General features: G+C 36.0%; 1 protein-coding gene across 2 annotated transcripts in view; it reads left to right on the forward strand.

The window, feature by feature from the left end:
- Window positions 1-753: 753 nt before the first annotated feature.
- Window positions 754-12,829, forward strand: part of LOC149532963 (S-adenosyl-L-methionine-dependent methyltransferases superfamily protein) — a 152,169-nt gene continuing 140,093 nt past the window's right edge. Inside the window, exon 1 of one of the 2 annotated variants that reach the window (XM_089803209.1) lies at window positions 754-1,269. In XM_089803209.1, the coding sequence (XP_089659335.1) occupies window positions 904-1,269 (366 nt within the window). In that variant the 5' untranslated portion in view covers window positions 754-903. The remainder of the gene's footprint in view (window positions 1,270-12,829) is intronic. The other variant, XM_089803210.1, reaches the window with a different exon arrangement.

A 12,829-nucleotide genomic window follows, 5' to 3' on the forward strand; every position in this document is an offset into this window, starting at 1 on the left:
TCTACATTCAACATTTTATTCACACCCCTATTCCCAAGAGCTTCATTTGTTCCTTGCAACTTAGGCCCAATCCACCTTTTCTCCAAAACATAGGTTCTAGAAGACAATTCTCCCTCCAAAAGTATCCAAAAGCATGTTGTCTCAACCAATCACTAAGAAAATCATGATGCCCTTATTCGATCGTACATTCACCAGGTTGATTCTATATTCCTTTTATCCAACAACACGACCACAACAACCATTATTTGGTAGCACACCAAATCACACCTTCCCCTTTGCACAGGCAAATGAAACCCTAGCCCCGATCGTCGGTGATTTCAAACAACTCCACAATGCCATTGATTTATCACGAGAACAAATAATTTAAAAAAAAAAATATTTATGACTTTTCCAACACGAACAAAGAGGTTGAAAGTACTAAAATTTCAACTAGAAATTTGCCTTGAAAATGAAAAAGTATAATTGTTTAAATCCTAAATCAACTTTAATAGTAAATGTAGAATGGAATCAGAAACAATCTAGCCTTACCCTTAATTACCACCCTCAACCCATGAGTTAAACCTTTTAAAAAATTTCAGGTGTAAATTTGATTATAAACTCCCTAATTTTACCTTGAAGATAAATATAAAACATTACACTTTAAAAATAGAACTAAATTTGATTGTTGAAACCCTAAAAATAAACAACAAAAGCAAAATGGAATGGATAATTTAATATTTATTTATTAAGAAAAGCAATACCGTTTGGCCTTAGAATCTAAAACAAAAACAATAGGCCTACCGTTTGGACCCCAAAAAACACAACATTACCGTTTGAAAAACACATAGAGACGCATACACGTTTCTATAGCATACCCAGCTTTAAGCAAAGATCAGGAAAATAAAACAGCCTGGTATTTGCAAAATGGACGCTCCAGAAGCTCAGAAAACTTTAATGAAAGCCCTTGAAGACTTTACTAGTCGTGAAAACTGGGACGACTTCTTCAAAATTCGATCAGACAAGCCCTTCGAGTGGTATGGCGAGTGGTCGAATCTGGCGGAGCCACTCGCCCAACATTGTGACCTCCGTTCCAACAATGCCCAACTGGAGTTGGACATCCTCATTCCTGGCTGCGGAAACTCTGAGCTTTCAGAAAAGCTTTACGACACAGGATTTAAGCGTATTACAAATATCGACTTCTCCAAAGTGGTCATCGGAAATATGCTCAGAAAGTACCTGCGGACTCGACCCAGCATGATCTGGAGAGTTATGGACATGACAAATATGCAGGCAATTTATTCAACTTGACTGCCCTTTTCGCATTTCATTGTTATCTGAATTTTCTGGATGTTTCTGAATTTGGATATGGAGTACACTTTTTATTTGAAGTTTTTCTATGTTTTAAGCGTTATGTTTTGTTTCGTATTATGGAATGCTTGTGTGGCAAATATATTCTTTTGCAGTATGGTTGCTTCAGGGTTCTTGTGGGGTTTATACAAGCAGGATTTAGTGGTTAAATGCCTTTGAAATTAGACGACGCCAGGATGACGTGAGACCCCCCTGCTTTTTGTGCGTATAATATGTGTTGGCAAGAAGGTACCGAAATGTGCTACTACCACGTATATGCTCATCCCAATCGATTTGAATCCGTATTATCTGTATGAAGTAAACATGCCTCCACCATCAGGTTTGCTCAATTTTACTATTTGAAGTACGAGTCAATGTCGGTGTGCACAATAGTAGCAGTATTCGTTTTAAGATTCAGTCACTCATTCTAGGATGGTATTGTGTGATATGTCACTGTTAGGAATTTACGATATGCTTGCAGCGGGAGAGATTTTTAAGTTTAAGCTGGTTTGGAGTTTAAATGCTTGTTGCCCGGGTATCAAATTTACACGAGAACTTTAAAATTTTCATCATGTCATCTATGGTTACTCTTGGGGAAATAGTAGTTGCGTTGAGGCCAATATGTCTTATGGTTGTGTAGATCAAGTGTCCGAAATTCCATCATTTTTGAGCCTAAAATGAGTCAAAACATACCTAACTTTGAGCATCAAAATGTTCACATCATTATCGAAGTTTTAGTGATTCTATAATTCCAATTTCTTCGGCTTGTTCCCAGCTCCATCCAACACTTTGAATTTTTGGAAATCGACCTCCGAATCAAAAGCTGTTGTAGGTTAATGAAAGGTGCTAAAACACATGTTTTTTATGGCAACATTAACCTTTAAAATTTTAAGAGGTTAAGGTTAGAGGTTCAAAATGCACGTTTCTATTCGAAATCTTAACCTCTCATCCCTATAAAAAGAGTTAAGCATAACATCTCAAACACGTGTTTCGAACCCTAAATCTTAACCTTGAAAAACCAAAAAGGTTAAGATTGAAGCTCAAAACACGTGTTTTGGAGACCATTATCAACCTCTTTGTCCAATTGATAAAGGTTAAGAATTGAAAGGTGAATCATCTCAAAGGCATGTGCATGATGGAAAATGCATATTAGACATGAAGGGATGGAATCAATGGTTTAAAGATTAGAAGCCGTGACAAATCCAACATTATTCTGGAAAAGGCCAAAACACTTGCTTCTTGTGTTTTACCTAACAAATAATGCTCAAAACATCAATAGGAGAAAAGTGCAGTTGCAAAGTTTTATTCATATCAATCTCTAGCTCGCAGGCAGAGAAAATCCAAGAGACATAGCACATCATCATTGCTTAATACAATCTTAGGACACAATGTTGAAAATATTAACCACCGGCGTATCAAATATTTGATTGATGAATGAATCCCGAGCTCACTATTGCATGAATCACTGCGTTACCTGCGATGACTCTTAACATTTGCAAGAAGTTTGAAACTACATACACTTAGACTATGCCTAGAAGCATGATCGAAGGAGATTATAATACATTCTACCACGAGTCTTCTGAGTTTAATGATAATGGGTCATTGGCTAGTGTTATGATTGATACTCAAGTGCAAATCGTTATGGTGATAATAGCTACACCTAGCCTGCGAGGACACTACACGATGTTATGAAGATAGTAACTCATAATTGTGATGAGTTTGGTGTTTTGAATATATGAAAGTTGTCTTTAACATTCACATAGCAAGGGCGACCATGTACATGAACTGTTTGACAAAATACAAAGGGGATCACCTTATGGCTTCGTGGAGCATCAAGTTTGAGGAAACATGGAGAACAATGACTAAGAGTGACATTTGAAAATAGGCCACAAGATATGCTGATTAAACATGGATATACCATACCCATTAAATGGGAGCAATGAAGCCAAATGTACCAAAAACACCATCCAACCCACGGTCAGAGAACGTTCCAATACAAACAATAGATAGTTTTGAAGCATTTGTGGTTTGTCTTTTTCGATGCCTGCCCATATTGGAGTGTCAAAGCGTTTAGCGTAGGGGACTTGGAGTCTCGATGTAACAACCACTTTTTCTCGGGTGTTAACTAACGACTAACATATCAAAGAATTACAGTGATTACTTTATTTTCATAGGAAGATAGTTAAACGGAAATTTCATAATTAACAATTCAAAACACCATCAATGAATATGAGTTTTAGTTTCTAGATTCGATTGTGTTTTTTTATCATCAACGTTTCGGATCATATTGCATGATCCATCATCAGGATACTTCATATTTTTTTTTGTGTTCTTCATGTTCTCTTGCATCCTGATGATGGATCATGCAGTATGATCCGAAACGTTGATGATAAAAAAACTACACACAATCGAATCCAGAAACTAAAACTCATATTCATGGATTGTGGAAATCTCATAGATCTGACCATCAATGAATTTACTATGAAAATTAAAATCTACATACCATGGAATTTGAAACCGAAATCAATCTAGGGATGCTTTTGCAAACACCTAGGTTAGTCCACAAATACCTCTTAGGATCAGATGACGATTACCATCCAATACCACTATATCAAAATCAATTGACAATTACCATCGAATACCACTATATCAATTCGGGCATCGATTACCATTGGATCATTTAGGGCATAACATACCACTATATTAATTAGGACATCCATTATCATTGGATCATTTAGGGCATCACATACTACTGTGTTAATTATGGCATCCATTACTATTGGATCATTTAGGGCATCAGATACCACTGTATCATTTGGGGCTTCAGATACTACTATATCATTTAGGGCATTAGATATCACTGTATCATTTAGGACATCAGATATCACTGTATCATTTGGGGCGTTAGATACTTCTGTTCCATTCCTTTTCTTCCTATTGCTAACTGTGACAATAACATATGATTAGAAGATATGCTCATAATCATTATTCTTATAAATGAAAGATTGAAACAACAATCCTATAGATATATTCTATATTTAGTTGGAAGGTTAACCAATCTAAATGGTTACCAATTACATTGATGAGAAAGGTTGCTTTCATTAAAGGAAATAACTGAATTCAACTATATAAATTAATCCATCATATCTTCTACTTTTATAAATATCATAAAAGTAAAAATACCTGTTACCAATAAATGTTTGAATGCTCAACTTATCTTTATTTGATGTACGTCCTAACATCTTGTGGAGAGGGGAAACATTGTCAGGGGCTTAACCACCCAACCACAGACCTTATCCCCACACTTTCTCTAATTAGAAAGGCCCTCCCTACCTGGAATAGACATGGAACACCTTGTCAGCCACTGAGCATCCTGGTACTTAAACACATCACTCAACTTGACAACAGAGAATGAATTGGACATGCGTGAGCTATTAAATATTCCTTTTAAAAATAATGTATATTGTTATGTCACATTTGATTCTATTTCATGTTATTGTAGATCTCACCTCTTCACCCCTTTCCTTGGCCATACAGTTGGGTGTGTCCCAGGTGTTTGAATCTTAGAGCAACCAACTCTTTCTGTTGATCCTGAATTGATATAAGAATATTATATGTTTCCAGCATATCACATTTCTGTGAACTGAGAAATATAAGTTTAAGACTTGCAGAATAAATACCATTTGATTCCGACATTCAATGGTAGAATAAGGATATGATATCATGTCATGGATACTTGGTCTTGACCCATCATAAGAAGTTCTGTCCTAAAGAGGAACAAATCGATGATATTAAATAAAGATGATTTACGGCATATTCTGGAACTGTATCTTACCGCTGTAATTACGAATGCAGTTATAATTGATAAAAAATACTTTATGTTTCATTTGAGTGTGGGAAACCGACCACATAACCTAGAAGTTTTTGAAGATAAAAGAGCCCTGGGCTGAACGCTATCAACTAATCCTTTCACGAGAGTAATTCCAAACGCAATCTCAGTTGTGACTATCAATCACGACTTCCAGCAAAGGTAAAGAAGGATAGAGAACAACATGACAAGAAAATGCAGAGGTATATTGTGAGAAAGGAGAATTCGATTCATGACTTCTTGGTTTCTCATGGCTTCCATAATAAAAGGCTTCCCACAAAAGCGATCCATATGCAATATTAGAACGATTCTGATTTCTGCCTTCAACAAGGGTGTAGAAACAAGGAGTAAAACTGTGGAAAGAAAATGCAGGAGTAAAATCGTGTGGAGGCAAAATACATATCCGACTTCTCTCGGCTTCCAAATATATGTAAAGGCATTTGATTCCTCCAAGCTTCCAAGAAGCCGTAACTCTTAAAGAAATGTTTTGCCTTCTTGGATGCCGATATAATATGCCAAGTGTACATTTCGGTTTCAAATAAAGAATTGAATAAATATGGAAAAAAACTTAAAAGTTATAAATCAAAAGAATATTATAAACATATTTATTTACTTGCACGTAAATATATCTTATTAAGATGGCACATAGTAAATGTTTATCCAAGGTCGTACTTTTTAAATATGTATATCTAAATATATGTTTCATCTTGGAAGATTTATTTTATCTTCTTGTACATGCATTTAAATGTACGTATTAAATAGATAAAATCTTGTATAAAAATAATACTATGATGTCACCTTTAATTTATATCTGTGAACGTACATAAATATGTATTATATTGATGTGGTGGAAAAGTCAACCAAAAGCCATTCGAGGTACACATTAATTAAGTTCAAAATAATTAATATTTTAAATGTTTACTTAATAGCTCATGCATGTCTAATGTGTGTATCCTGTTATGTAGTCGCTAGGTCCTCGACTATGGTGATTCACGATTCAGACCCATTTGCCTAGTGGTGGTGATGCTCCTGTGCCCAATTCTTCTCTGACAATGCTTCCACCCCTTTGACGTACTCCCTACAAGGAAATTCTCCGCAGTTAAATCATATTATCATAACAAGTTAATAATCATAAATAATCATAACGGCTAATCGCCTTTTCAATCCCATGAATTCATGATAATTGATCAACTAACATGTTATCTTCATATGAAATTATAACGACTAACCATCTTACCATTTCACAAGACTATAACAAATTTAACTGTCAACTAATTTCATGTGAACCTCAACGGCTATATGAACATTTTAAATTGGGTCGAAAATTGGGATGTAACACTCGAGGAGTATAAGGAATGATCCAAGCCTTATTCTAGTCTATGGTACTGTATGCAGCTTGTGAGGAATAAAGTGTAGAGATTTTAGTAGAAGAATTTGATTAAATGCCCACATCTGCTATACGAAATCACCACCTGCACATGATTGCTAGATGGTGAATCATAACTGGAGAAGTAAATAGGGCACTAGTGTTGTTTAATTCAAAGGTTGCTTATACTATTCATGATGTGAGAATATATATAAAATGTTTAATAGGATCTCTAGGCAAGGCATGCGAACTGTTTGTTAGAATGCCTTCTAGACACACATAGGTTATTGACAAATGTGTCATCTCTATTTGAGCTCACAATGCAATCATAGATGTGAATATGCAAAGCAGAATATTTGAGGGTGTTGAGCACATAAAATGAGTAATATAGAATCATCTATTCCATTTGAATATGTGTCTGCAAGTCACTTGTGATGAAAGAATCGTCTGTAAGGAGCTTAGAGGGGATTGAAGATTGAATACCTATGTCTGCAATGGACTTGGTGTCTTGAGTATTTGAATGTTGTTTGAGCATTAACATAGCAAGAAAGAAGCCCGTGAACAATTTGATGAAGTGTTTGGGCTTTGTAGAGAAGATATGCACATCTTGCTGCCAACTTGAGAGAAGTACTCGCTACATCAAATGGCCAATGGGTAGATGAAAATGGAGCTTATCATTATGAGGGATCAACAATACTTGTTTGTGGGGGATCATCTTTCCAAATAATAAGAAAACTTGTGATGACAACATGGTCTTCTCTAAGTGAAATTTCGAAAAGCAAAGACAAAGCAATGTAACGGGGCAATTCTACACTAGCTATTGGAGTATAGTGAAAAGTGTGACAGGTGTACTAAATAAAGATGTGTGAGAAAGTGTTTGGTTAGTTCCATTGAGCAAAACAAGTGAAGTAAAAAGTTTAAAAGATGAAATATATGTATCAAAGGCTAGATTGCGCTCCTATCCTAAAATTTACTCTTCCTGATATTGGTGACACTATCCTAGGAAGCGTCAGCTTGCAAGGTTTTTGGTCATCTCTTGAAAGTGGCAAGAAGACTCCCTTAGCTACAAAGATATTTGAAAGTGGATTAGCTCGAGCTAGAGGTCACCCCATCTTGGCACAATGTCCCGATCTAGTGTTGGAATGTATGAAGGTTTACCACCCAAACACTAGAAAAGTGATTGCATCAAATAATAAGGTGATTGTTTGGTTGGATCCTGTTTCTATTGCCATAGCTTTCTGGTTGCCTATCGGAGAACAATATGCCGACATAGACATGGGAATGGGAAGGGAGTATTATGTTGCAAATCAAATTCAGTGCTTTAACATTGTTTCTAGGTCATGGTTCTCGTAGCCAAGGAAAGGTAAATCTCAATTCAAAGTCCATCCACAGGTCATCATTGAAGGAAGATGTGGTAGATATGGTAATCCTTCTAAGTAGAATAGTGGGACTCAAGGACTCGCATGAGTTTGAAGACTGGATGTTTCTGTTTATCAACATGATTTGCGAAGGGAAGCAACATATTGATTTGGGCAGAGCTTATTAGTGACACCCTGCATAAACAACTCATAGAACTTTAAGCTAATGTTTACTTCTATATGACTTCTTACCGTCTATGTTATAGCAAGTACGAAAAGTCGGCCTAGGCTTAATAGATAGGGTATATATGATGATGCGGCTCTCATTTATAATCAATACCCTCAGTTGCAGTATGAGAAAAGGCTACATTATTTCAAGAGAGAGAGTGAATGATGCATTCACTATGTTAACAGCCAGGGAACTTCAAGGAAACACAAGACTCAAAATTTTGCCATAAGTAGCAGTGGCAATTCAAAAGTGCGGAAGTTACTTCATACACTTTCCAAAGTTCACTTCTATCTGGTTGGCATCTTATGCTGGATACCCCCTCATGCTACCTAGGTTTGTTGATGATAAACTAGTTTTGTTGAAATGATTTCTGGGGAAGATTGTTGAACAGATTTCTGGGGATGAAAAAACTCTCACACAATCTTCCCCAGAAATCATTTCAATATTCATGGATTGTGGAAATCTGTTTGCTTAAACTAGTTTTGATCGAGATGTGCGGGCAAATCAGGCAAATTAATAAGCTTTGTAGGAACAAGAGAGTAGATGAGATCTCTTTTCCTATTGGCATTGAACATTACAGGTGTGACACATTAGCGGATGTGAAGAACATAAAGAGATCCATTACCAAAATAAATTAATATCCTTATACATGCGGTTCCCTTACGATAGTAAAGGCTATGCTGTCAACGGACTAAAGCTAACTCCCGACCTTGGTCACTTTCAGGCTCTAGAAGACTTTTGGGAAGATTTTGAAAGTGGTTTTGAAGTCAGGAAACGAGATTGGATGAGGCTCATTGTAAGGCAAATGATAGATTTCAAAGTGGATATTTATGTGACAAACATAGAAGATGACAAATGTTCATTGGTTGATCCTTTCTACGACGAGAAAATCGAGTTGTTAGAACTCCCACCAATTGATTGGTCTATTTAGGAATTGGAAAATCTGAAGGAAAGATTCGCCTATATCATCAAGAGAACAAAAGAATGGGTAAGTAAAGTGAGGATAAAAAATACAACTGCTAGAATTCAAGGTAGAGGGGGTAATGCTACCAGAAGAAACAACAATCAAGGAGAATCATCTCGTATGGCACCTGTAGCAACTTCAGATAAGACAATGCAACAATTGAATGTAGGTGATAATGGTGATGATGAAGATCCAAATCAGCCATTCGATTTATCCAAAGCATGCAAGGTTGAATTTACAGTCAAGAGAAGAAGGTCAAAGCTGAAAGGTAAAACTTTCAAAGTGAATCAGGGAGGAAATAAACCCATGAGAATATTCAAAAATCTCCTCGAGTTGTTGAACAATTTGTTCCAGTTGCTTCTTTGCTTGCAATAGTAGTTTCTCCTCATGATTTTTCTCGTCCCAAGATATCACTAGTCGACATCACATAGGTGGACAACCAGCTATCGAACACCAAAGATTTAATGGTGATCACTGAGCATCAAGTGGATAATACACAAGTATCATCTTAGGCTCCTACACCTTCATGGCTGTGAGCGAGTCTGCAAAAGAAGTTAGTCCAAGTGCTTCCGGCTCCATTTGATGTGATTTCTGGCTTTCTCCAAAAATCGCCTGAAGTGAAGAAAACTAAGGTGATGTCTAGGTTGGCCATTGATGAAACTTCAGGCAACTTATGTGTAGAAATAGCGAGGCCTATAATGGAGAAGAATGCAGAAGAAGCCATAGAATCAGACTTTGCTTTGAGCAATGTAGATCTTGGTCCATCAACTGCTAAAGGAGATTTTCAAAATTTCGAGTTGTTTGCGGCACGAATATTACAAAGGGCGAAGATGGAAAGTAAGTCGAAAGAACAACTCAAAGAGCAGGTGCAAATGTTGGTATCATACATTAACTTAGTTAGTTCCTCTAATGCCCAGGCAATAACTACTTCACCAACTCCAACAGGTCCTGAAGGTATTCTTGATCATATTGTGGTAGAGAATGTAAACAAACACAAGTCTCACAACATGATGGTAGAAGCATGGATAAATAGAATGATAGAAAACGCTTCAAAGTTCATAAACAAAGGAAAGGACATACGTTGCAAAATCATTGTGCAAGTATAAGAGATGTCTAAAGAGCTTGAAATCAGCAAGGAATAAAAAACCACTTGGCAAGGAGTAGCTAATGAATTGCAAGAGATGTCAAAGGTAGATGTGAACACTCTGATCCTTGAAAAGTTTATTGCTGATTAGAATTATAATTAGGTGCACATATGGAATAAGATATCCATTGGAAAGAAATAAACATTAGCAAAGGGATCACTGAATTTGAAAAGTTGTCAGCAAAGGGATCACTAAATTTGAAAATTTGATAACTGCTTTTGAACAGACAAAAGTGAAAGTCTCGGATGAAGTGGTCACAATTACTATAGGTGGAACAAATGAGCAATCTTCAACATTTTGATTGTCAATTTCTTCTAGATTCCTTCATTATCAGAATTCATTTAGAGATAGAGAATCAAATGTCAGATGCTGAAACTATGAAGAAGCTCTGTCTAGTCTCTATCACTTTGCTGGATTGCAACATTTCAACATATCAACAGGAGTTGGAGGAGATCCAAGACAAGTACCTCACAACCAAACTTAGAATGGAAAATGTGTTCATTCCCAATTATGATTCGATGGTAGCAATACTTGGTGCTTATAGGGCCTTGAAGAATAAATCTATCACATCTTGATGGATGGATTCTAGTAACTAGAAGTCGTGGTGATTTGATGTATATTTCATGCATTTTTGATAATTTTGGCTTGAGTCATGTTTTTAGATGCTTTCCTTGTATAGGTTAATTTTTGCAATGTTAATTAACCTCCTCAAAATCACGTAATTGAGAGGTAGTTATAACCACAAAAGGGTAGTTCTTAACCTCAAGTCTATATAAGGGATCATTTTGCTTTGTATAAGTACTTTTTGAAACTTGCAGAATTGAGAGGACAACTTTATTATTGAAGCAGTATAACTTCATGTATTGAGAACCAAGTTAACTTGAAAGTATTTTCTTAGTTACTGAATTCGTGCCCTAGAGGCTGGATCTGGATCCTAATTCGTTCGGATTCACGGCCCGCAAATCCAGACAAATCCATTGTGTAAAACAAGGATCTTGCTTGGATCAGCATGAATCCGGCACGAATTGTCAAGGATCGACAGACAGACCAAGGTTTTAAGTGGGTCTAACCTATTTAATATATTTTTTGCTTTCTAACCCTAAAATGACCCTTTTATTCAACATTCAAATACAATTCACCTCAAATTTGCTCTCTATTTCGCTCTCATTGTATATTTCTCACACACACACACATATATATATATATATATATATATATATATGCGCTCTCTCATTGTATCCTAAATCAATAACCAAGAGTATTTTCAATACCTTTGGTTGTTCAAACTCTTATCAGTTATGTTTATCATATGCGCATATAATGTTTCTCTCTCTCTCTCTCTCTCTCTCGCTCTTGTAAAGGCAAATAGTCAATTAAAAATCTATTCTATATGATCAAGTACTTTTCTTCATATCTTGAAAATGTGTCTGTGATATAGAAAGTTGAAGTTGCTTCGTTTAATGCCTGTATGCGTAGTTCATTGGTATTCATGATGGAGTTTAAATCTTTATCAGTATGAGTTCTTGTTAAGAAGTTTGTATATTCTTTAGGCAATAACAAAGTGCTACAAATCTTAATACTTGTTTTTCCCTTAAATTTTTAAAAAACCCAAAATTTACATCTTACGAGGGAGCTGCCCCTCTTAATGCAGAGGAAGGTTGCATATGAAGGGCCTTTCAATTGTTGGAAATAGTTTGCCACATGCACTTTGTTGGGCTGAATCATGTAATTTTAAACTGAAAAATCTGTTTACCAACAATAAGCAAATTAGTTTTTAAGGTGCATGATGTCTAAACATAAATGGGGACATCCCTCACTTTCTATGCATCTAATATGTGCTGGCGAGAAGGTGCCGAAGTGTGCTATTGCCATATATATACTTATCCCAATGGATTATGCACCGTGCTTCCTTTGTAGAGTAAACAGGCCTTGGCCCTCAACCATCTGGCACACTCACTTTTTACTATTTGAAGTACAAGCTCAGGCAAAAATATGGCAGAGCCAAATTTGGCTTGGTCTTGGCAACTTGGCAAAGTGCAGCAACTAAAAAAGAAAAACTAAATTCCTATAAAAATTTAAAATCTATGAAAAATAAATTCTAAATTCCTTAAAAGACATAAAATGTATGCAAACTACAGTTACAAGACACATCAAATGACCCTGTAATTTGTTGGGGAATTGTTGACCCTTTAATTTGTTTTGGAATTTTTTTCTACTAGACTTGATTACAAGAAACTCAATTTTTTAAATGTTGAAGAACAAACAAATTTATATTATAACAATAACAAACATGAAAAAACTGAATTTATTGATGTTATAAGTAATTTTTCCTTCCTGTATAGATGAGAAAATGATTTCAATTCTTATCAGTGTCACTTGATTATAAATTATATGTTTTAATTTTGACAAATCTCATGTGTGGAAAACATGGGCCCAAAACAATTAGTTTGGCATTCTTAAAACAAAAGTGGGGAACTGGAGGTGACAGCTGCCAGAGGGTTTGTGGCAGCATCTGGTGTGGGAGTTTGGGCATGGCATCCCTCAGTAAAGTTGGGGTGCAGTGCCCGCAGTAC

This window comes from Cupressus sempervirens, chromosome 10 (genome assembly GCF_028749045.1).
Source record: "Cupressus sempervirens isolate cs-2001-9-10 chromosome 10, ASM2874904v1, whole genome shotgun sequence".
Lineage (NCBI taxonomy): Eukaryota > Viridiplantae > Streptophyta > Pinopsida > Cupressales > Cupressaceae > Cupressus > Cupressus sempervirens.